Here is a 22,702-nt window from a genome sequence, read left to right on the forward strand (position 1 = left end):
TCAACTCTGTTTTAAATGCCATATGTGCATTGTCATTCACTCTTCCAATTAAGAGTGCCATCATCTCTAGTTTACAGATGGAAAAATTGAAGCCTGCAATGCTGGTATATCCACTGGGGGCTAATGTCACATAGTTAGAAAGTGGCAGAGCTGCAACCCAGGTCCAGGCCCATTCACCACTTGGCTCTGAGCCACTTTGCCCTCTTGTCTACCGGCCATGTGGCTGCCACATAGGCAGGCCAGTTCCTCCCATGGAATGCTTTTCTGGGGATGTCCTGCTTGTCCCTTGCCACCCATATGAATCTCATTCAGGCTTCAGAGCCCCACTCAACCCCTTGTTTGCTCTGTGGAGTCTTTTCCATTGCCCCTGCTCTGTAATATACCTCTCGACAACCCCTGCAGGAGTCTGAACTGTAAACATAAAAATTGCTAATTACCTGCTCACATCCTACTGGTTTTCCTGGCCATTGCTGAGACCTTGTTAATATTGTCCCCTGATCCTCTGCCTGCATACCGCCTGGCTCCTTACATCATTCTTCGTCACTTACTCCCTCCTCTTATGAAAATACTGTATGTCCTGCAAGTTGATGTTCAGGAAGTACTAGCTAATCGGTAGACAGATGAAAGGCTGAGTGAAGCTGGGCACTGTCTCCTACAGATCCCATGAGTGCCTGCCCCTGGTGACCCTGTGATCACATCTCTGAGAGTTAAGAACTTGGTGTTTGTGTTCAGGATAGAGCAGTCAGGTTGCTACTGGTGACACCAGAGGGCTGGCAGCATCCTGGTGTTTCGGCATCTGAAGCAAGAATCTCTGATTTTTAGAGCTAAAGGAATGGAGAGATTAGTTAACTCTCATTTGATCCATGAAGCAATTGAGACCGAGGTTTAAATATCTTGCCCAAATTTATCCAGCAAGTGGGCTGCAGTCTGAAGTTCCCTGGGGCCATGTTTACTAGCAGGCTTGGCCCCCTAGCCTGATGGTACCAGATTAAGGCATGCCAGTGCGAGCAGGAGAACTGCCTTGACCTCGTATCAGATGTATCATGTATCACTGGAGATAAATTTTTGGTTCCACAGTTTATGCTTTATTTTAATTTCTCATGGAATCAACCTTCTCCTCCAGGTCTGTCTCATCTGCTTCCCCTCCCCCTACCCTCTGCCTTAGCCAAAGTGAAGTCTAGGCTTTTGTGACACAGCCCTTTGCTCATAGTGCTTTCTGCGCATGATAATCTTCTACCATCATCCCCAAATGCCCACATTCTCGCTGTCCTTTGAAGACTCAATGTAGAACTGCTTTGACTATGAAGTTCTTCCTAGATAGCTAGTTTTTAAAAACTCTGTAAAGCACAGATCTCTTTTGTTGAGCAGAAATATTCAGTGGAACCTTGATATGTAGTCCACGATCAACTCTTGTTGAAGCAGGAGTTAGAGAACTCAGAATCCTGCACATCTGCCCCTGAGGAGTTGCTTAGAGCACAGTGGGAATATCTTTGCTTGTATGGTCAAACTGTCTCTGATTTTTGTATGCCTACAGTGCTTGTCCTGGACCTCTCTTGTGGCCCATTATCACCTTATACCCTGTCTATGAGTATATGGTAGCTTTTCTACTAGAAGGTGTTGTAGGTATGTATTACCTTTTCTACTGGAAGGTAAAGCTCTTTCTATATGGAGTTCTTGTCTGTGTCCTCATGGTTTCTAAAACAGTGTCTCACACTGTGAAGATGCTCAGGAAATACTATCAGTGAATGAATGATGTGGCTCCCGTCTCTATAGGTTAGAGCATGAAATCCAGCAGCTGAAGCAGAAGATTTGTGAGGTTGATGGTGTTCAGAAAGATCATCATGGGACCCTGGAGGGGAAGGCTCCTGGTTCCGGCTTGCCATTCAGTGCGGAAAAATCTCACCTGGGCACCCTGATGGACGCCAGGTACTGGACATTGCACTGATTCCATGGTTTTCATTCGGTGTGATTTAATGACTCGCGGTACTGTCTTGGCCAGTTTGCATATGGAGGGTTCTATAAGGGGCAGCAAGTAACAGGTGTGTCTGAGATGTGCTCTGTCTTCGGCAGGTGCCACCCTGCGAGTGGTGGGGTGAGAGGTCATTTGAAGGAAGTTAAGGATTGAGAACTGGGCAGCCAGGTCCAAGGAATCTTGGTGCAAGTACAATCATCCCTCAGTATTTGCAGGTGGATTGGCTCCAGGACCACCCTTGGATACCAAAATCCATGCCTATTCAAGTCAGTGCAGAACTCAAGGTTAGGAAAAGTTGGGTTTCACATCCTGTGAATGCTGTATTTTTGATCCACGGTTTGGCTGCTGATGCAGAACCTGCCAATAGGAAGGGCCAGCTGTGTTTATTGGGAAAAAACGCCACATGTAAGTGGTCCCATGCAGTTCAAACTTTGTTGTTCAAGGGTCTATTGTAGTTTGTGTGACAGGTAAAATTAAAAGGTCCAGGGAAACAAGCTCATCCAGAATGAAATGATGCAGGACCAGGTTGAATAGAACAAAGACATAGAATTAGTTGAATTGTGCCAAGAAAAAGGACCATGTGTTGACAGTCAATTTATATGTCATTGATAACAAATAGGTAAAGTTTTGATTTTCAACTTAGATGGCATTGTGAGTTGCTCTGTGGCTTAGAGCTCTTAGATAAATCAACTTAATCATTCCTTGCCTATAGAAAGTGTTATTTTTCTCCACCACATCTATATTATGGGAACATTTGAAACTGGGCAGTCCTGAACCCTGGGTATTAGGAGATACATATTTGGATATTAAAATGTACTCAGAATGGCATGAGCCTCTCTAGCCCTTTAAATCTAGGTCTACATCTTCCATAGGGCTAGTTTAAAATTTAAGTGACTATCAGAGGAGATAATTTGTAAATGTCTTTGGCTCATGTTCAGTTGCACATGTTTTTGTTTTCAGTACTGAAAGGTAAATATGGTACTTTATTTGAGCTATTCTACTTAAAATAGTGATCTCTTTACCTAAGATTTTAGAAAATCGTTTTTCTGTGGTTAGTAGTACACACGTTTGCAGCATTATGCATGTGTTTATACAGATGTACATATTTATTTAGTGAGAGTGCTAGGATGTAAACATGGAAACCATTTAATTAAAAATAATCTATCTAACTAGTGTCTGTAGAATTGGGGGAGGGGAGCCTAGAACTGCACAGGACTTCCATTTGGGCAGTCCAAGCCACTAGAATGATTTTCGATGAAACTAGAATTCTCTGGTCTCTCTGGTTCATCCCGGTAGAATGACCTAAAGATAGACCAGAGATTGGGCTGAACACACTGGGATGATTAAGGTTGACAATTTTATGTCATACAGCTCCACCTACACTTTTTGGGATAGCAGTTGACAACTGCTTCAGAAGTCAGCTGTTTCTGACTTCCACTCTGTCTTGACTCCCCTGCCAGGCATTCTGGAAGGTAGAGACCTTTAAGATGTGGTCTCACTGGCCAGGTGCAGATAACCAACATGGAGAGATGAGACGGACCAGGAACAATGCAAAAATGCTAGACTTTGTTCAGTGTGAATAATTAAGATTCCTAGATAGTATATTCACCTACTTTTTTTTTTTTTTTTTTTTTTGGTAATCCTCATAAATAACCTTTCAGTGTGAGAAATAATTATCCTCTATATTATCCTTTTCTGTGTGATGAGACGGAGGCCCTGGGAATGAATTGTTCTGTTTCAGAGTCAGAGCTGAGACCACGAAGCCTTCTGAACCCCATGACTGTGGCTTTCCCCAGAACATTTTTTCCCCAGCAAATCCAGAAAGGATTTGGGTGGGGATCACTTTATCTCCTTTTCATTTCCAATATTCTGTTATTTATTCAGTTCTGTCTTGTTTAGGGAAAACCCAGATAGTAAACATGTGGCCCTAGATTTCTTAAAAACAAAAAAAGAAAGAGAGGAAAGTGTTTAAGGCCCCAGGTTGTTACGTTTGGCATTTAGAACGAGAAAGCTCCATTTTGTGAGTAGCATGGTAAAGAGAGGCTCTCAGAATGTCCTGTGTGGTTAGAAGCATCCAGACTTACCCATTTGCATTGTTTCCAGGATCAACGCCTACATTGAAGAAGAAGTGCAAAGACGTCTTCAGGATTTGCATCATGTGATGGATGAAGACAGCAGTACATCTACAGACATGGCGAAGGTGAGCTGAAGGAACGTTGTCGATTTATAATCAAGTAATACATTCATTTATTTTTCAAGATGACCTTGCAGATAAATTAGGGTGATAGTGGTAGTGGTAGGGTCTTTTATTATTGTTTTTCAGTCAGAAAATTCAGATGTGGAATATTCTAGAAAAAATATTATATATTGCTTGAGCAGAGCTTAACAGTTTACAGATAATATTAATTCAAGAGTAACTTTATAATTTTGTCATTCTGGGTAAACTTTTTAAGTGAATATAAGTTCTCCTAAAATGCTTTATTTACTTTGATTTATAAAAATCCTACATGTAACATTTTTCTGTTTCTCCCAAAATACTACCAATTCCCATATGTATTTAATTTGCTTTGTAAATTATCCAAAGTATAAATATAATTTTGCCTTTGAGAAGGTACATATTTGTGACAAGTTGATTTTTGTCAAAATAAGGACAATTCATTTCTGTCTTGCAAATTAAGAACTGCCCTAAGAACATCTTGTTTTTAATATTATTCTTAAAATTTTAAGATTAGGGGTAAATGGTTTGGTTTTCTCACAGGCAAATGGATCCATAGAGTCATGTTTACCTTGAGAATATAAATTATATAGAAGGGTTGTCATTGTTTAATGACAAGTATGTTTATTTAGAATTTTGTTCCCATAAATACTTCTAATCGAATCATTTCCCCCTCTTCTGTGAACTTGCTATAATTTAATATAGAGGAATTTTTATTTTCTTTTCAGGATAATGAGAAACTCCACAATGGCACCATTCAACGTAAGCTAAAATATGAGGTAGGTAATGATTTTTCAGATTGATAGGGTTGTCTTAAATTATGGCATGCTCATGTGATTAAATTTTCTTAATGTTTAGTTGCATAATTAGAATTTTGAAGTCCCTGTGAGATTAATGGCTAATAGGGAAGGCGAGCTATTATATGGACTTAAAATTAAACGGAATCCTGCAGCTCTGAACTGCTTTGGCTTTATTTGAATGGCACGTAGCTGTGGTGGAGCTTTGCCAGTTTTTCATTCGTAACAGTATCCTTTCCTTTGGTCTGCATTTAAAAGGCAGAATTATATAATCAGAATCAGACAAGGGGTTTGGAAGTGAAACTGAGTACTGCTCCATGTTTTTGAAACATTGTTCCTTTTATAGACCATGAGTTGGCAGTGGTACAAAGGAATTGCTCTTGACTGATTAGCTTATTTCTCTGGTGGATTGTCACACCAAGGTTTATTCGGGAATACAGTTTGTAAAGATTTTACTTGTATTTTCCTCCACGAAGGGGCACGTCCTTGCTGTATATTCTTAAATTGAGAAATACTCTAGAACAAAAAACTACTAGGTGGTGGAGATCTTCCAGGTGGTGTCCATACATTATTAAACAGAGAACGAGAGGGCGGCTGTTCCACAGTAGGCTTTACTGGCTTTGTCTGCAGCCACCCACTCCTGCCAGTCCTTCAGTAATGACACGATCTTCCTCTGGGTACCCATGTCCTTAGCAGGGGACCCCGTGTAGACCAAGGCTTTGGCTTCCATTTGTTTATGCCCGCAGTGCCTGGCACTTAGCAGGCATGCAGTAAGCCTTCTCTGGTGATAGTTTGTAGATAACAGTAACAATAATCTAACCAGGGCAAACATAATTAAGGATTCCCATGAAACAAACCAAACGGAGAGAGAAACATGACCTGGGTTAGAATACTTGCAAATTTCTTTTGGCCTTGCCATCTGATTGTCATCTGATTTCTTTGGACATACGACTATGGACTTATTTTCAGAATTAAATTGCAGCTTTTAAGCATTGAATCAAAGATCTTGGGATTTATTTTAGAGAAAATGAAATATGAGACCAAGAAATGGATACTGTGCATCAATCCCACACAATGTATTTCTATCAAAAGACTTGGTGATTTATAAAGAGTATAATACAGAAAATTGATGCTGTATGTGTGAATCAGATCATCTCTTCTTAAATCATGTAAAACTGTGAATGGTTGAGGCTTTTGATTTAACCTCCGAATTAATCACCCCCAATGAAACCAATGATTACAAGAATCATCATATGCAAAAGAATCGCAGAAAGTGATATCACATTCCCATTTCAACTTTTTTTGACACCTTGAACAGAAAAGGCAGTCTCGCCTGGCACGGCGTCTTGCCCTGCTTCTGCCCAGGTATGCCACCTACACTCCCAGCACCACTAGAGAGGAGAGGAGGAAGGTGCATCGGACCAACCACTGGGGTCATCCCATGACACGGAGCATCTCAGGCCCCGAAACTCCTTCCTCAGCATCACAAGAGAGAACCCACTGGCGAAGGGATCAGTCCTCAGTGCCTGAGATATGGCAGGACAGTGGTCGCAAATATCATTGTCCTGAATGTGCTGGCCATTTAGAACCAAAACGTTTTACTCTACCCAAAATCTCTTCTCTTAATGAAAGCTATAGCGGTGATGCAGAAGATTTTCAGGACAACTCAGTGAGTTTCACTGAGCTGATGACTCATAAAGAAATTCAGTCCAGTTGGACTTTGCTGCAGTGTACATCCCAAGAAGTTTCTGTAAATGGTGGAAGCCAGCAGGCCAGGCAAAGCCAGGTGCTCTCCTTTGTTCTCTCTGAAAGCATTTCTCATGAGGAGAGGGCATCTGGCAGTGTTCCTCAGGGTGGACTGGCTTCTGAGTTTTGCAGTGAGCTGCAAGAGGAGGAAGAGTTAGCTGCTAAAAAGGTTAGCTCTTTAGAGTTACTGATAAATACCAGGATAGAAGGAAACAATGGCCTGGGATATTTTTATCACAAGTTCTCAGATCTTTATAAAGACACCAGCAGTCACCTGCTCCAGGCTGGCACAAAGGTGCTCAGCCATGCCGGGTTCGTGGGCAGCCTTTGTGCTCCAAGTAGGCTCACCTCCCGTGTGACAACATTCATCAGAAGAATGCCGTTTCTGCAGCACTTAGCCCCGGATGTGCCCTGGAAGTCCCACGTGCAGTCGACAGAACCTCATTCTTTTCCTGAAGCTCATGCTGGCAGCAGCAAAAGCCACGAGGCAAGGGGACCTGGGCCCGCAGAGTGTGCCACGCCATACGAGGCCTCTGCCTTTGCAGCTGCAGGTTTACCAGGTTCCTCGCCAAGCTCAGTTTTCTGCCTTGAAAATGAAGATGCTAGAAAGAGCTCGGCATTTAAGCAGACCCTTGTGCAATTCCCAGACCGAATGCTGCAACTTCAGGAGTGCCCTTTAAAAGATCTTCTTGAGCATGTGAGTTGTTCTCTTCCAGAACCTTTGAGCGACACGAATGAAGTCAGAGGTATTTACTGGCTTGCTGTTGCTAATTGCATGGAACCTGATCCCCAGCCAGCATGTTTGCTGCTGCTTCGGTCAGCTTTGTATGCTCTGGTCCTGTCAGATAATCACTCTGGCTCAATGAGCATCTTTCATGCTCTACCTCTCTCGGGACTGCAGGAGATCCAGATTGGCTTTGGTGGACAGAGTATTCGATTCCTGAGCTCTGCAGAGCCTCTCCTACTCACTGTATTCAGTTACAACAAAACCCTCACTCAACAGCTATGTCGTGACCTCCTGTGTGTCCTGATGCCCGAGTCTGATGCCACTGCCTATGCTAATCATCCTTTGCTCCAGCAAGATCTGGTTCAGCTTTCTCTTGATTGGAAAGCAGAAATCCCTGGTTTAGTTTTGGCAAACGGAGTTCAGTTGTCATCCAGATTCCAGACTACCTTGGTGGATATGATTTACTTCCTTCATGGAAATATGGAAGTCGACATCCCGTCTCTGGCAGAGGTTCGGTTACTGCTGTACACAACAGTGAGGGTCCAGGGTGCGTCTGGCCGTGACCGGTGGCAGTCGCTGGTCCTTCTGAACACCCACATCGCTCTGGTGAGGGAAGATCGTGTTTTTTTCCCACGCACTCGGTCTCTAATCATACCTCCTCGACGTGCACAATTCGATGTGATTAAATGCCGTGCCTTAAGTGAATTCAGGGGTATCGTTGTTCCAGAGAAGAAAAATGTATCTATGGTAGAACTTGTCTTCTTACAAAAACTCAAACTTGCATCAGATTCAAGATACAGTTCATCTGAGCACCTTCCGGAAGCACCGCATGTCCAGTTATTCACCAGCCCCTTGTGTCTTCAAGGTGGTCAGAATATAGCACCCGAGGTCTGGAAACTAACTTTCAGTTCTCAAGATGAGGCTGTCTGGCTAATCTCACATTTGACAAGACTCTAGGAAGGAGACTTTTAAAGATGGACTGCATGTTATTTGAGATCATTAATAAAATACGCATTATGAAAACAGTCAAGGGAATATGAATATCTCAATGTAGCTAATTGAATTGGAACTGGAAAAATGCAGACCTCTAAAAGTGAAAAATGTAAATAATTTAAATATCTGCAATAAAATAAAAATAGCTGATAGCAGAGCACTGATAAAATATCTTTATCACCACCTTGCTTCACTTTCTTGAAACTCAGGCTCGTAAATTTGTGTCCACCTCATTATTTGTGAGATGATTGAAGCATTTCTGATTGTTTTTGGCTCCATGTCGATTTATAGCGTGGTAGCTTGGAATCTGTCTGTGCCTGCTGGATTCCGGCAGGCTAATTTGTGCTGCCTGAAAAAGTGCCCAGTCTGGCAGTGACCTTCATTGACATCCGCCGTTTTAGCCGTGATTAGGACAGCTATGTAGCAGAGCACATTAGTGATGCATTGAGCTGCCTATAAGGACCCAGGGATTTAAAATGTCCTCCCATCACCGTAATATGTGGAATCGAGACAGTGATGCATGCCCTGCAGTGTCTTCTTTTTCTCAGTTAATTGCCTTTTCCTTCTTCCTTTCATACTTCTTGCCTCTTCCCTTCTAACCTGTGTTATTTCAGCTCCTTATTTGTTGGTATAGTTTTGACTACTCTTTCCCATAACCACCCCCCACCACCACCACCACCACCACATTCCAGCTCTTTGTCTGAACTTTCGTATTTCTACCCCGGAAAGGCTCTTCTTCTGGGAGTCTGACTTTCTCATCGGATCTTTCTGCTGTCTTGTCAAATATGTGGTCACCTCAGAAGGCATTCAGTACTTCTCACTGGCTGCCCTCCTTCTGGCCTGGCCTGTAACTGTCACTTGTAGCCTCCTGAACCAGTGGGTTTGCTGGCCTCCCTCCTGAGGAGTGTTCCTGCCCACATCCTGTGGTCAGTTGCCCTCCTCCTCTGTAAGAGGCTTTCCTCTCTGTCCACCTCCGTTCAACAATCCTATGAGGAATCAGGGTACATGTTTTGTATTTAGTTTTTAGTTTCATCTGACCATGGTTCTGCCATCTCTCAGGTGTGTGTCCAACTAAATTCTAGAGTCTCAGACATGCAGAGACAGACATGCCTCTGTACTGCTCCATCCAGTCTCCTTCCACTCTCCTTCCACTCTTAGCTGCGTCATGCTTAGCCCTCTGTAGCTCTCCCTGACTCAGTGGAGTGAGTCAGCAATTCTGTTAAGCCATTCATGTTAGCCCTGGCTTGGAAGGGCCACTTTCTATTTCGGTCAGATCTTTGGGTAATTTGTGCACCATAAATGTTGTAGCCCCTTCTTCATTTCTGTTCCTAATCGATGGAAGGGATGGTGTCAAAGCTTACCCCACCCAGAAACTTACCATCTCCCTTTGGCCGGGAAGTTCAGATCTTCCCTCTTTCCCCTGTCAGAGCTAATGGCAAACTACTCAGCCGGTTCTACATCTTCACCTATTTTCCTCTACCCAGTTTGTGGGGACATGAACAGGAAAAGGCAGGAAATTAGAGAATGCGTTATCCACAAACACTGGTGGCTGCAGCCTTTTTGCTTTGGACCAGCAGAGGCTTCTTGAGATAATTCTTATGTTTTTAGGTGGAGCATGTTTCTGTGACTTCCACGGCACCCCTGCCCAATACATACACATCTTATTGCCTTATACCCGAAGGCTTTTAATTCTGTGATGAGGCATCATTAAAATTAGTCACTAATTTGTCACTTTGTTGTCGGGTAGGTCATCTTTTATCATGGGAAAAATTCCTGAAATGTATCATGATAATCTTTGTAATATCTTACCAATAATATTTCTCCTCATTTGTTTCATGTTTCTTTTACTGTTTTCAGCTATTACTAATATATTTTGCATTCCTTTTTTAAAAAATTGTCCCACTCAGTATCTTCTCCTATATCCTTGATAAGAAAAACCAAATTAATGATTGTAAAGAGCAGAGGTAGTAAAATTTAAGGTGCCAGCAGAGGAATACCGTGGTCAGGAAAAGGCAGCAATATATAAGCAGTGCATGGTTTTAACAAAGAGTGTTAAATATTAAACAGACAGATGTGCTTATTCTCACAGGTACAAAAGCATAATTCTACCAGGTTATAAATCTTGGTCTTTAGTATTTTTCATAGACGGAACACGGAGCAAAGTATGAGCATTGCATAAAAATCATATTATTCATTATAACTTCTCCAGGCTGCTTTATGATCTAAGAAGGCCACGATGAAGAGTATGTTCAGATCTCACCACATAATAGGGGCAGCCCGACGGTATTCAAGTTTTATATGTCACTTCTCTCACCTAAGCATGCTTTTTGAGATAAAATAGAGTTCCAGGGTGTGAGAGTTTGATTTACTATGTGTGAAGTAAGTGTTCAGGTTGTCGTAGCGCCTGTAGAAGCTGGTGGAGCATTGTTTGTGCCAATCTCCACTGTGGCTTCAATCCTGGCATCCTCACTGTGGCTCTTTCTTCAGGAGTTCTAAGCCTGTAACACTCCTAGAGTAGAGCAGGTATTAGAGTCTAACTATTCATCCTGATGTAGCAACATCTCAGTTGTAATGAGCTTCTGCATCAGAAAAAAATATGTTCATACATAACTTGTTTATGTGGCATTTTGCATTGTTATAATATAGGCATAAACATTTACATTGTGACACTTTTTAATATATTCTAGACAATACCTCTTTGAATACTTTTGAAATAGTGATTTCATCTGTGTTTGATTAAAATCCATTTTGCGCACAGCTGCCTATTTTTTACAGACTTGTGGTTGGCAGGATGAATTTATTTAGTCTTTGTTGAAAAACATTTCAAAACAGTTTGTTGCCCTATTCTCATTACTTAAAAAATGTGCGTGCATCCCTTTGGAAGAAAATACTTAAGCCTTCCAGCAGTAGTAATTACAGTAATTTTTGCTTACATTCTCTTTCCCAGATGATTTAAAGCTTTGTATGATAAATAGATTAGAGCCACTTTTATTAATGCTGCTTTGATGGGCAAAGAAACAGGCTTATTGGATAGACCAGCTTTTAATGAGGTCATTTTGTTAATTTAGTTACACAATCTCCAGTATGTAGCTTAGACAACTCTGCCTCATTCCTTAGTATATCTGCTGTGACAGATGTTGTATCAATTAGCTATTGCCAAATAATAAACAGCGCCCCAAATTTGACTGGCATATAAAAAAAAGAGCTTTTATTTCATACTGCTGGTTTGCATGTAGGTTGAAGGGACTCTTCTGTAGGCTCCAGGTCATCTGCAGCTTAGCCAAAGTCGGTCTGCTCCACATGTTCATTTTGGGTCTGTGCTGAAGGGTCAGTAGCTGTCATAGTAGTGACAGAAGCACGATGGGCAACGCTGTAAGCCTCTGCCTGCCTCATGTCTGCTAACATCCACTGGCCAGCGTAAGGCGCACAACCAAGCCCGAAGTCAAGAGGCACGGAAGTACACTCCATCCACCAAGAGATCATGGCAAGACTATGGATATGTGCTCCTACTACAGAGGAGGGAAGAATTGGGGCTAGTAATTTAATTTACAATAAATACATTATGTCAAGCTTCCAAAGGCTCTCTTGAAGATAAGACTTCGATAAAACTTGGACTTCTCCTTAATGGAAACATTCAGGTACTAGGAGGAATAAACATCCCAGGACCTTTAAAATGATCAAGTTCAACTTTCTAATTCAGTCTCTGAATACCTCCATGGGTGGGCTGCTCACTTTTTGCCTCTGAAGCAATTTTTTATTGGGAAATGCCCTTATTGTTAGGCCATATTCTCCCTTCCTGTGATCTGCATCTGCAGAATCTGCCCTTCCATGGCACCCTCAGTAGCAGCACAAAACAAGTCTCTCCCTCAATCTGTATTATAGCACTCCCCTTCAGAGAAGATACTTATAATCTCTCTACCTCCTCTGATTTTTCTAGTTTACCTCCAACACCCTTCAGCCCCTCCACTTTCCAAACCACCGCCATCTAACCTCTCCTGGAAGATGAACCTTTGTAATTTGTTAGAAACTCTTTTATAAGGAACAAAACTGAACAATCTAGTTATGAGAAGGAAAGAGATTCTATTATAAATAACTCCTCCTGCCTTTCAATATCTGGTTAAAATCCTTTGTTGCTGAAGATGCAGTGGGTTACAATGATGACAGTACTAATCATCATTTGCATTGTGGCTTACCATGGATGTATTTCTTGCCCGTGTATTGTTTGCAACGACCCTACTGCAATAGAAGAATTCATATTGATCTCCATTTCATGTTTGGGAATTTAGACCCAAAAAGGTCAACTTGGTTTAGAACAGGGACTTTAAACCGAGACCTTCTTATTCCAAAACATGTGGGGTTTTTTTTGTTTTGTTTTTTTCTTTAATGCCAAAGCCATCTCATAGTCACTGTTACTCTTAACATAGGCTGGGTAAATTTTTTCTTGATTTTTTTTTTTTTTTTTTTTAATGAACTAACCTAGAAATTCCCAAGTATTGCTAAGTTGATTCTTGTGTGACTTAAAAATTTGTTTTATTGGACTTGCTAGACATTAAAGATTATTTCTCTTTGTGTGAGTTTTTTTTTTGTTGTTGTTTTTAAGGATTGCCTTAAGATTCTTTTCAGTTCTTTTGTTTCCTTGTATGGACCTTATGTTACCTCTTTGCCCTGCATTTTTAGCTCCTGTAGAAGAAAAGCCTGGGCATGTCCGTAGTGCGAATATGGGGCAGGTACCCTTGTGTGCTCAGCATTATGCTCAACATTCCTCATTTAGCTGGAAGTTAAACAGTGTGCTCTATGGAAATCTGATAAAGGAAACTACCCCCTTCCCTCCTCTCCCACCCTGTATTTTCTCCTGGTCCTTAGAATTCAACACAGTTCCAACCAAAGCTAAGGCTCAACAGAAAGTCTGTGAGTGAAGATCAGTGATGCATTTCATGATTAATCAAAGATAGTATAGAACTAGAAAGGAGAACATCTGATTTTCCCTGAGGGTTTTACTGTCTATATTCATGTTTGTAGTGAGAGCAACTTTAGCATTTGTTGCCATGTTTTCAGCCAGGCATACTAGACCCCATATTTAGTCTTTATCAAATCAGCTATTTGTTAATGCATTGCTCAGAGATGGTGACCATTTAAGGGATTAGTCTTTTGCGATTGAGAGGAAGAAAATGACATTTCTAATAATTTCAAGTTGAAATATTCATCATATTTCCAAACCTTGAAACGATGTTGGTGATCAACCCACATCTGTACAAAAGAAATAATTGATTCTGGTAAGAATTAAAGATTGGAAATGGCAGCTAAACTTTTTGGATTTACCCTAAGTCCACTAAACTCTAGGTGTTCTACAAGCACCTATGTCCAGTACAGTTTGTCATTTTCTGGACAATTTATCCCTAAGGAGACGTATCCAAATTAAAGAAATACTCCTTTATTTGAAAACTTGTATTTCTGTTTCCTGTTGTAAGTATTTTAAACTCACTTTAAAAACGAGATAAGATTAGCATTGTTTCTTCATGCTAAGTGGTTGTTGAGGATGGTCAGAGTGTACCTGCAGAATATGTGGCCACATGTCTTAGCAAAATCCAATTCAATTGTATTTACTGAGCGTTCAAAGATAACGTGGTATTAAGACAAGGTCCCTTCATGGCAAAAGCAGGCTTCTCCTTCTGGAAGTGAATATAAACATGCCTTGACTCATTTCTATATTCATCGTTTGTCCTTGTTCACACACGTCATCTTTATTTCCTGTTTCTTCTTATGACATGGCTCATATTTGAGAATGTAACAGGTCTTACCACCTCTTCCCCAAATCTCCATTTTCAAACTGCTGGGGCATAGTAGGTGCTTGATACATAAAAGCTCTAATTAGAACTATCAGTATAGCACATGTGGTTGAAGAAAGGAGAGATTAGAAATATGGGCTATGCTAGGAACAGAGACAGGAGAATTTGTAATTTTTTAAAATATGATTAAAAACCCAGGTTTTCTTATATGTTAGAGGCAAAGCTTTGATTATGGGCTCATGGAGTTTGGATGGCAGTCCTTAGGTCTGACCTTCTTACGGTCCAAGCATATACTGAATAAAACCATCTGGTACATAATTGGAGTGTTTAGGGACAAATGTTGATGACTCCCTGTGGAATTGGACCATTTTGTGCCCTCCGCAGAGCTGACAGTCATACGAGTGGATATCAATGCCATTTCCTCTTCACTTTCTCCATTTGCCTCTTTTAAAGGAGACAGCCTGAGTAGGAAGAGAAGATTCTAATCTGAATGTTTACAATGTAGCCTATGTTCTTCCTGTTTCTTCTGGCTGAGGACCTGACTATAGTGCTTCACCAACAATGGAAAGATAGCACATTTGTTGACACAGGACATGATTTCTTTAAAAGACATCAGGAAAATATTTTTTGGTATTTAATTTTAAAAGATGATATTTTTTTATGTACATATGTGTGATCCAAGTTACCAATTATGTATTTAAAATCACCCAAAAGCTAAAATTCAGAGCCCGTATAAAATAATGGCTCAAGAGATAAAGCAACAAGGTTCTACCCAACAGGATAACAGAAATCCACCCTACTTACCAGTTCTCTCAGTAAACATGAATGGCTCGAATTCCCCACTCAAGAGACATAGGCTGACTGAATGGATAAAAAATTCAAGCCAAGTGTCTGCTGTCTACAGGAAACACATCTAACCCACAAGGACTCATTCAGACTCAAGGTAAAGGGATAGAGAACAATATTCCATGCAAACGGAAATCAGAAGAAAGCAGGTATAGCCATTCTCTTATCACATATCATAGACCTTAAATCAACAGTAGTAAAGACAGACAAACACAGTCATTATATAATGGTAAAGGGAGCAAATCATCAAGAAGATGTAACAATCCTAAATATTTATGCATCCAACACAGGTGTACCCAGATTCATAAAGCAAACCCTACTAGAGCTAAACAAAGTGATAAACAGCAACATCGTAATTTCTGGGGACTTCAGCACCCCACTTACAGAACTGGACAGATACTCCAAGCAGAAAATAAACACTAGACTTAAACGGAACTCTAGAACAAATGAACATACCAGACATTTACAGAACATTTTACCCAAAAACTACTGAATATACATTCATCTCATCAGCACATGGAACGTTCTCTAAGGCTGATCACATCTTAGGGAAAAAATAGAAATTATACTGTGTATCTTCTCAGACCATAGTGGAATCAAATTAGAAATCAACTCCAACAGAAACACTCAATTCTACACAAAGTCGTGGAAATTGATCTTTCACTTCTAAATAGAACGACTCCATGGTGCATTTAAAATTCCTTGTACTGTCTTATGCATTGATCCATGCCAGGTCTGCTGCAGAGAGGTACTTCCGAACATACGGTGTTTCATGTTCCTTTACCTTCTACTACAGTATGTTACCAGCTTCCCCTCCAGAGTCTGAGAATCTTTTTTGCCACTTGTAGGGAAGCTGTGACTGATTCAAAAATAAATAATGCCATAGAAATTTAAAAGCTCCCATAAATAATGGGATATAATGTGATACAGCACACATTTACATGTCTAGTATAAACTCAAGATATTCAAAATACAGTGACTTTCAAATCAAAAATAAATTCAGGAGACATTTATGTTAGTTTTTCTTTCTGTCCAATATACACATAATTTTGAAGAATATCAGGAACTTTTCACAGTGTATCCTGAGAATTTTACATTTCTCATGAAATTGACTTCATAAAATAGTTTTTAAAGATTACACTGCAGCAATAATTCCATGGAAACATAATTTTTATTTATTTATGCTTTTGCTCAGATCCCTACCTTATATGTCAGTTATTCATTTCTGTACACTGGTTAATGTTTTGTTCTTATGAAATCAGTGAGAATGAAGTAAACCAAAGTCAGGAATGATAGTGGAGGACTCTGGCAGTATTTTTAGTCTCCAACATGGTAAGTACTAAAGAGAGAAATGTCTTTCTTCTCAGCAAAGGATCCTGTTACACTTCATTGTCTAATCCCAATTGGAGCAGTAGTTCTTGTATTCAATCTAGAACAATTTATTGAAGTACATGCAGGTGCTGTTATGTAAAGAGCTGTCCTAGATGAGACGAGCTATATAAATATTATAGGAGCTAGTCACTCTCAGATAACTAGTTCCTACTCAAGTCAATTTCCCAGTGAAATTGTCAAAGGCAGGGATTTTTTTTTTTTTCCGGTAAAGAATATATGAGCCTGAGCCTCCAGCAACTTTCCTTTCGTTAGGGATTGATTTCACAATGGTACATTCTTAGAAATAGAGAACATTACAGTCACAAAATACCCATCATCTGTTGGGCATAGGGTGCCCAGACTATCAGTTACAGTCTTATCCCATTTTAAACATTGACTTTTAAAAAGAGAAACTTAAGGTAGCAAATCTACCTTTACCATATAATTCATCTAGCATGGAAACACCAAATCTTTGCTCAAAACTTAATGCAGTTGAGAAAAACTAAAGGTCTTAGAAGCTACAAATCCTTTATAAATATTATCACATAGCTGGTGCTAAGTAAACAATACCACTCTTTGATTGTACATCCTGGGGGTGCCTATAGGAGAAGCCATTTAGAAAGTCAAAGTTAAGTCTTTGGGGCTTAGCTGACCGAATAGGCCTAGGCCGTTGCGACCACAGGTCTTCCTCAGTAAAACTCGTGACATTTAGGTAGTAGTGTACACACCGTAGTTGTTCCCACTGAGTCCCCCAGCACAATTTTCTAATCCTGCCATAATTGTCAGTTTCCTTGTGAGAGTCTGCCTCTAACCTTAAGTCCCACAGAGCTGGGTGCTGTCCTATATGCATTCCTGCCACACAATAGTTGGGATTTGATAAGTATCACACCTGTTTTTATAGAGGAGGAAACTGAGGTACAGAAAGGGTGAATGACTGTTACTCCAAGACCAAGTCCCAGAGCTGGGACTGGGTTCTGAGTCTCCTCCCTCTCTCTTTCTGAGTCTTTGACGTGAACACCACGTGGAAGCCCGAGCCTGACTTCTGTGACTACTTGGTGGGAAGAAGCAGATGGAGTTCGAGCTTCAGTGCCAGGTGTGTTACACCTGTTGACATTGTTCTCTACACCTTCTTGAGAAGCCCATAGTTCACATGAGCTTGAAAGATTCGAGTGTTTAATCGGAGGTTTCCCTCTGCAAAACTGGGAAAAGCATGAAGTCTGCCTTTCAGATCCTCTCGTAGCAAACGTATGTGACAACCATGTGCCTCAAGTGACAAAAGTCCAGTGGATAGTTTTGAAAGAATGCTAATCATGACCCCTCAGCAAAGTTGTGTGACGTTTAAGAATTTTTTTTTTCTATTTAGTCTTTGTAGTTGGTTGAGGGGAAAAGGCTGATTTCCTGCCTTTCCTCCTCCTCACAGAGATGGCTCCTCGTCACATTAGCTGTGGTGTTGGCCTTTTGGTCTAACCCGCAGGGAGGGTTCAGGTTCCTCCTAAGCTAGAGCGACGGGTCTTTCCTTCTCAGCTGGTGTTATCAGTTGCTAGTTGTTGCTTCGGGTCTCTGCAGTGGCATTCTCCTCTGCCCAGGTCGCCCCTAGCTGCAGCGTGCTCCCTGACCCCCGTCTTCTGGCACCCACACAGCACCATATTGATTCCGGGAGAGATCGCGTCAGATCCGGAACAGAGATTATGTTGCTGCTTGAAAAAGACAGTTATGAAGCACGACTTAGAAGGGATCAGGGCTTAGGCAGCAGAGCAAGAACTTCATGGCTAACCCGTGCTATTTTTAGGTCAAAGACAAGTATGTTCTTTAATAATAAAACCACTAATTTATTTCTCTGCCTTTTCATGTTTAAACAGACAAACTTATTTCAGGTTTCAGGAAATGTCTACATTTAAAGTCACTTTGGAAAGGCACCCTCAGTGAATTGTAAAGTCTTTAGTGGTGCACCTATTGAGAAATGCCCTTTTTGAGAAGAATTTCTTGATGTTTTTTGACATCAAGAACAGCTAGCTGGGTATACCATTGCAGTTAACACTTAATTGTTCTTGTTTTGGTTGACCAGACACTCAGGGAGAAATTAAGATGTTCTAGCAGGCTTTGGTAACTTCATATCATGCCAAAATGTTCACACTGCCAGTTAGATTGAAACCATCAGTCTGAAATAAATCACACGTCCCTATGTCATCCTGAAGTCTGAGCTTCCTCCCACACCATTGGCTTAGGCCTTGCATTTACACCTGGTGGAGGACCCTTCTGCCTGGCAGAAAGGGAGCTTGTTGCCCACTGTTTTCTTTTTAGTCACTTAAGTGGGTTTCACTGCATCATCGTGAAGTTTCCAGCTTCTTAAAATCTATATCCCTGTGAAGTGTTCATTAGCTTAATTTATCTCAGATGGATGAAATTTTTTAAAATTTTATTTATTGTTTTTATTTCAGCATATTACAGGGGTGCAAATGTTTAGGTTACATATATTGCCTTTGCCCCATACAAGTCAGAGCTTCAGAATTATTTTAAAATTTCATGATAGCGATATAGCGTAGTAGTGCCAGGGTAGCTGTAGATTAGCCTGACTTCTAATATTTGCTCTGCTCATTACCTCCATCCAGCGACCTCAGCCCTCAGTCTTGGGCCTCTCGTCTGATTAATAGGGTTAATAATGGTTAATATTTCATAGGGGAGATTGTAAAGATTATTATGAGCCATGCATGTAAACTATTTAGCACAGGTCTTAGCGTATATAGTTAAGTATTCAATAAATGCTAACCATAATTACGATTCTAATTATTTTATTACTGCAACTATTTCAAAAACATATTTGATGTTTTCTAAAGTCCCAAATTAGTGCAAAGAATAAGAATCATTCAGAGATTTCCTCCCGTTCACACTCAAGAGAACTCATTTTGAAGATGTATTTTTTTCATAATGCCTCTTCCTCAAACCCCTCTGGCTTCTCACCTCCCAGACCGTAAATGTTTGTCAGAGCCAAGTTGATTATTTATCGAAATACTTGTGATTTCTTTTAATTGTGGTTTAAAGAGCTTTGCATGCTTACACTGGCTTATAGAAATGCCTAAAAGTTAAAAATGAAGTTAATTTGAATAAAACCTCCAGCTTTTGCAGCTTTATGTATAATCATCATAGTCTGTGAAAAAAACATTTGTCAGATGGTCAAGACTTTTCAGAAAGGCATCTAGTATACACTGATTTTTTTTTTTAAGTGCGGATAGGTAATCTGTCCCTGTTTTCACTTGTTCTTATAAATTGGAAGGAACTTCAAAGGGAAACAACATTCTGCAGTGATTTTGCCCTAACTTCTTAGCATGGTATACCTAAAGCAATGGTCTTCTGTTATGAGAGAGGCTTAGCATTTTTCTTTCAAAGGAAACCCATTATTTTTCTAAATAAACTGTACTGGTTTGATGCTCTTTTCTCTACTTGAAACACATTTTCTCCCTCCTACCCAAGCAGGGTGTTTGCAGTGGAGTGATTTTGGTTTCTCTTTGTTCTCCCCATCTGATGTGCCTTTGATAGCGGCTGGTTTCTCGCTCCTTGGGCGCAAATCCAGACGACCTGAAGAACCCAATTAAAATTAGTATTCCTCGCTATGTCCTCTGCGGGCAAGGAAAGGATGAACACTTCGAATTCGAGGTCAAGGTAAGTGTCCCTTCTTTACCCTTCTGGAGCAATGGAGGTTTGAGACTATGCAGTGCTTTCTCAGTCTTTTTTCCTACAAAAGGAAGTGAAGATGTAATATATGTGAATATCTTGTTTTGTGAAAGAGATACTGGTCAATGCCCTTCCTTAATCCAGTTTGTGAAACCCTAGCCTGGTCCATAACACATGGAGGGAAGTTACCTCCTAGAAGGTAGTAGTAGGTGGTGAGTCAGACAGCCCTGGAAGTTCTATCATACACCAGCCCCAAAGGTAGGGGACCAGCCATCCAGGTTGCCCCAGACTTTCTTAATTTCTGCCCTTACTTAAAGTTTTACACCCTAGGAAATCCCACAGTCCTGAGCAGACCGGGACAGTTGGTCACCCTACCCATGAGCTAGGCTCAGTTTTCTCATGTATAAAAATGGGATTAATAATATTTATGTCACTGGGATATCAATACATGTGAATTGCTACGTCCAGTGGCTAGTATATAATACATAAGAAATCATAACTGTTCCTGTTATTACTGCTGCTGTTTTCATTGCTGTTGTTTCTGTTATTAATTAGGTAGCTTTCCTAATCTCTTTCAGGCACTATTTGATTTATACAAGTTTTCAGGAAGAGATATGCCTGTTTTTGTATGTAATGCCTTCCAAAATAATGACTTCATCTGATTTCTAATTTACTCCGTTGACTCATAACACTTTATTAAAGGTTGTGGGCCACCACGCCACCTCAAAGAATTAATGATAAATCACACTTCTTCATTTTCAAAGATTGGCGAAGGTACTGCTACGAAATCCACCAGGGTCACCAGTGTTGTGCATGCAGGAGGGTGTTCTTGGAGGTGGTTTTGTTCAGGTAAACACCAGACTAGGGATTTGGATGCTGAGTTCTGTAAACTTTGACTCTGCTGTGGTTGGCTCAGTGACTCTAAGTCGTTCGGAGCCTCAGCTTCCTCATTGATTAAGATGAAGAAATTGGACAATTATAGTGGTCTCCAAATTTCGTCTTGCCTGAAAAGCACGTTTGGTGAAAGAGTATCTTACACAGAAGGACACTGTGAAAAGCAGAGAGCCTGGTGCTGCTGCACTGGAGTGGGGGAGAAGTGGAGGGAGAGAGGGGAGGAGGGAGCCTCAGCAGCCCTGTCTACCTCTCCCACCCCTGGTGCACCCCAGGGGGGCCCCAGGCTCTGGGGCTCCCTCCTTTCAGGAATGCACATTCTTTCACTCTTCCTGAGGAAACAATGTAAATAACTTATTTTCTAGCTAATCAGGTTTTCAGAATTTTATTTCTATATACTGAGTTTTCCTTTAAAAGAAAAAACCCTAGACATCAATTTATATATTTGAAGTTTGTGTTGACAAAGAATGATGCCTGTGTATCTTTAACTCCACTGACCAGATTCTGTGGTTTCTTATTTAGATGTTATGTCACGTCCCTGATCCAATACACTCCACTGCTCCCAGCCTAATTAATCCCTAATTCCTGGTCAAGTTTTTTTTTTTTTTTCCCATTTGTTCCCAGACATTCTAAATTGTGTGTGTGTGTGTGTGTGTGTGTGTGTGTGTGTGTGTGTAAAGTTCCATTTGTACATACATGTAATATTAGATACATATATAAAAACAATTGCTGGAGCTGTGTTTGTATTATTTCTATATTTTTGACTTAGGGATGAAGCATGGCTTCCACTAGCTCAGAATTATTAATAGAATCCTCCAATGCCTAGAACTCACAGCAATGAAGGACATGGAATGATTTTAATTGGTACATGGACGTTTTCCTTTCACAGATAAATATGTTGATAAAATAGCTATTAAATTGATTTCATGTATAGGATTTAGATAAAGAAGGCAATTAATTTTTTAAAAACTGTGTTGATTTAAATAAAAATTACCAGCAAATAATAATCCAGGTGGTGTGCAGATCTGGCCAAAATTGCGAAGATGCTGCTGTCAAAGCAAGTAGAGAAACCAAATACAGAAAATTATGCGAGGCCTTTGAGAATCTAGGCTTTCACTTCAAAATCCATAAAATCCAAATCCAAAGAGTTCTGCTTGCGTTGAATTTATCAAAGCAAGTTCTGGAATCATGTCATTGTTCTGCTTCCTTTTTCTCCTTATCATAGATGCTGTCATCATTAGCACCTGAAATGCACTGTTAGCATTAGCAGGAGAATTCCTAGCTCTCTTTTCAGGCAGCATCTCCTAATGCTTGCTGAGGGCCTCTGTCCCATGTGAATGCCCTGTCAGAGAGAGATCAGGGCCCAGTACTGGAAACAAACATGCCTTTAACAAAACAAACCAGCCTAGCTCCAGGCAGAGACATAGTCATAGTTGTGGGTGCCCCAATATCCTGTCCAGCCTCCTCCAGGTAACCTCAGTAAGTTGCTCAGCCTCATTGTGCCTCGTCTGTAAAATGGGAATAATAAAACCCACCTGACTGGGTTGGTATGGGGAATGTGGGAGTTTATATCTGTAAAGTAGTTGAAATAGCGCCTGCCACATACTGAGTGCTGGTCAGCGTTTGTTATTAAAAAGGTTTAGGGAATGAGTGAGCTTTTACCCTTGAGATCTCCTCAGTGACTTTTGA

At 40.6% G+C, this 22,702-nt stretch overlaps 1 protein-coding gene across 6 annotated transcripts in view; it reads left to right on the plus strand.

The window, feature by feature from the left end:
* Positions 1-22,702, plus strand: part of KIF16B (kinesin family member 16B) — a 280,434-nt gene that overhangs the window by 187,090 nt on the left and 70,642 nt on the right. For 2 of the 6 annotated variants that reach the window (XM_076010916.1, XM_020282007.2), the window contains 4 exons: positions 1,774-1,926; positions 4,076-4,172; positions 4,916-4,966; positions 19,988-20,110. In XM_076010916.1, coding sequence (XP_075867031.1) covers positions 1,774-1,926; positions 4,076-4,172; positions 4,916-4,966; positions 19,988-20,110 — 424 coding nt within the window. Of the gene's footprint in view, positions 1-1,773; positions 1,927-4,075; positions 4,173-4,915; positions 4,967-6,302; positions 12,911-19,987; positions 20,111-22,702 lie in introns of those variants that run through there. The other 4 variants (XM_020282003.2, XM_012759526.3, XM_020282009.2 and 1 more) reach the window with 3 other exon arrangements.

Source organism: Microcebus murinus, chromosome 16 (genome assembly GCF_040939455.1).
Source record: "Microcebus murinus isolate Inina chromosome 16, M.murinus_Inina_mat1.0, whole genome shotgun sequence".
Lineage (NCBI taxonomy): Eukaryota > Metazoa > Chordata > Mammalia > Primates > Cheirogaleidae > Microcebus > Microcebus murinus.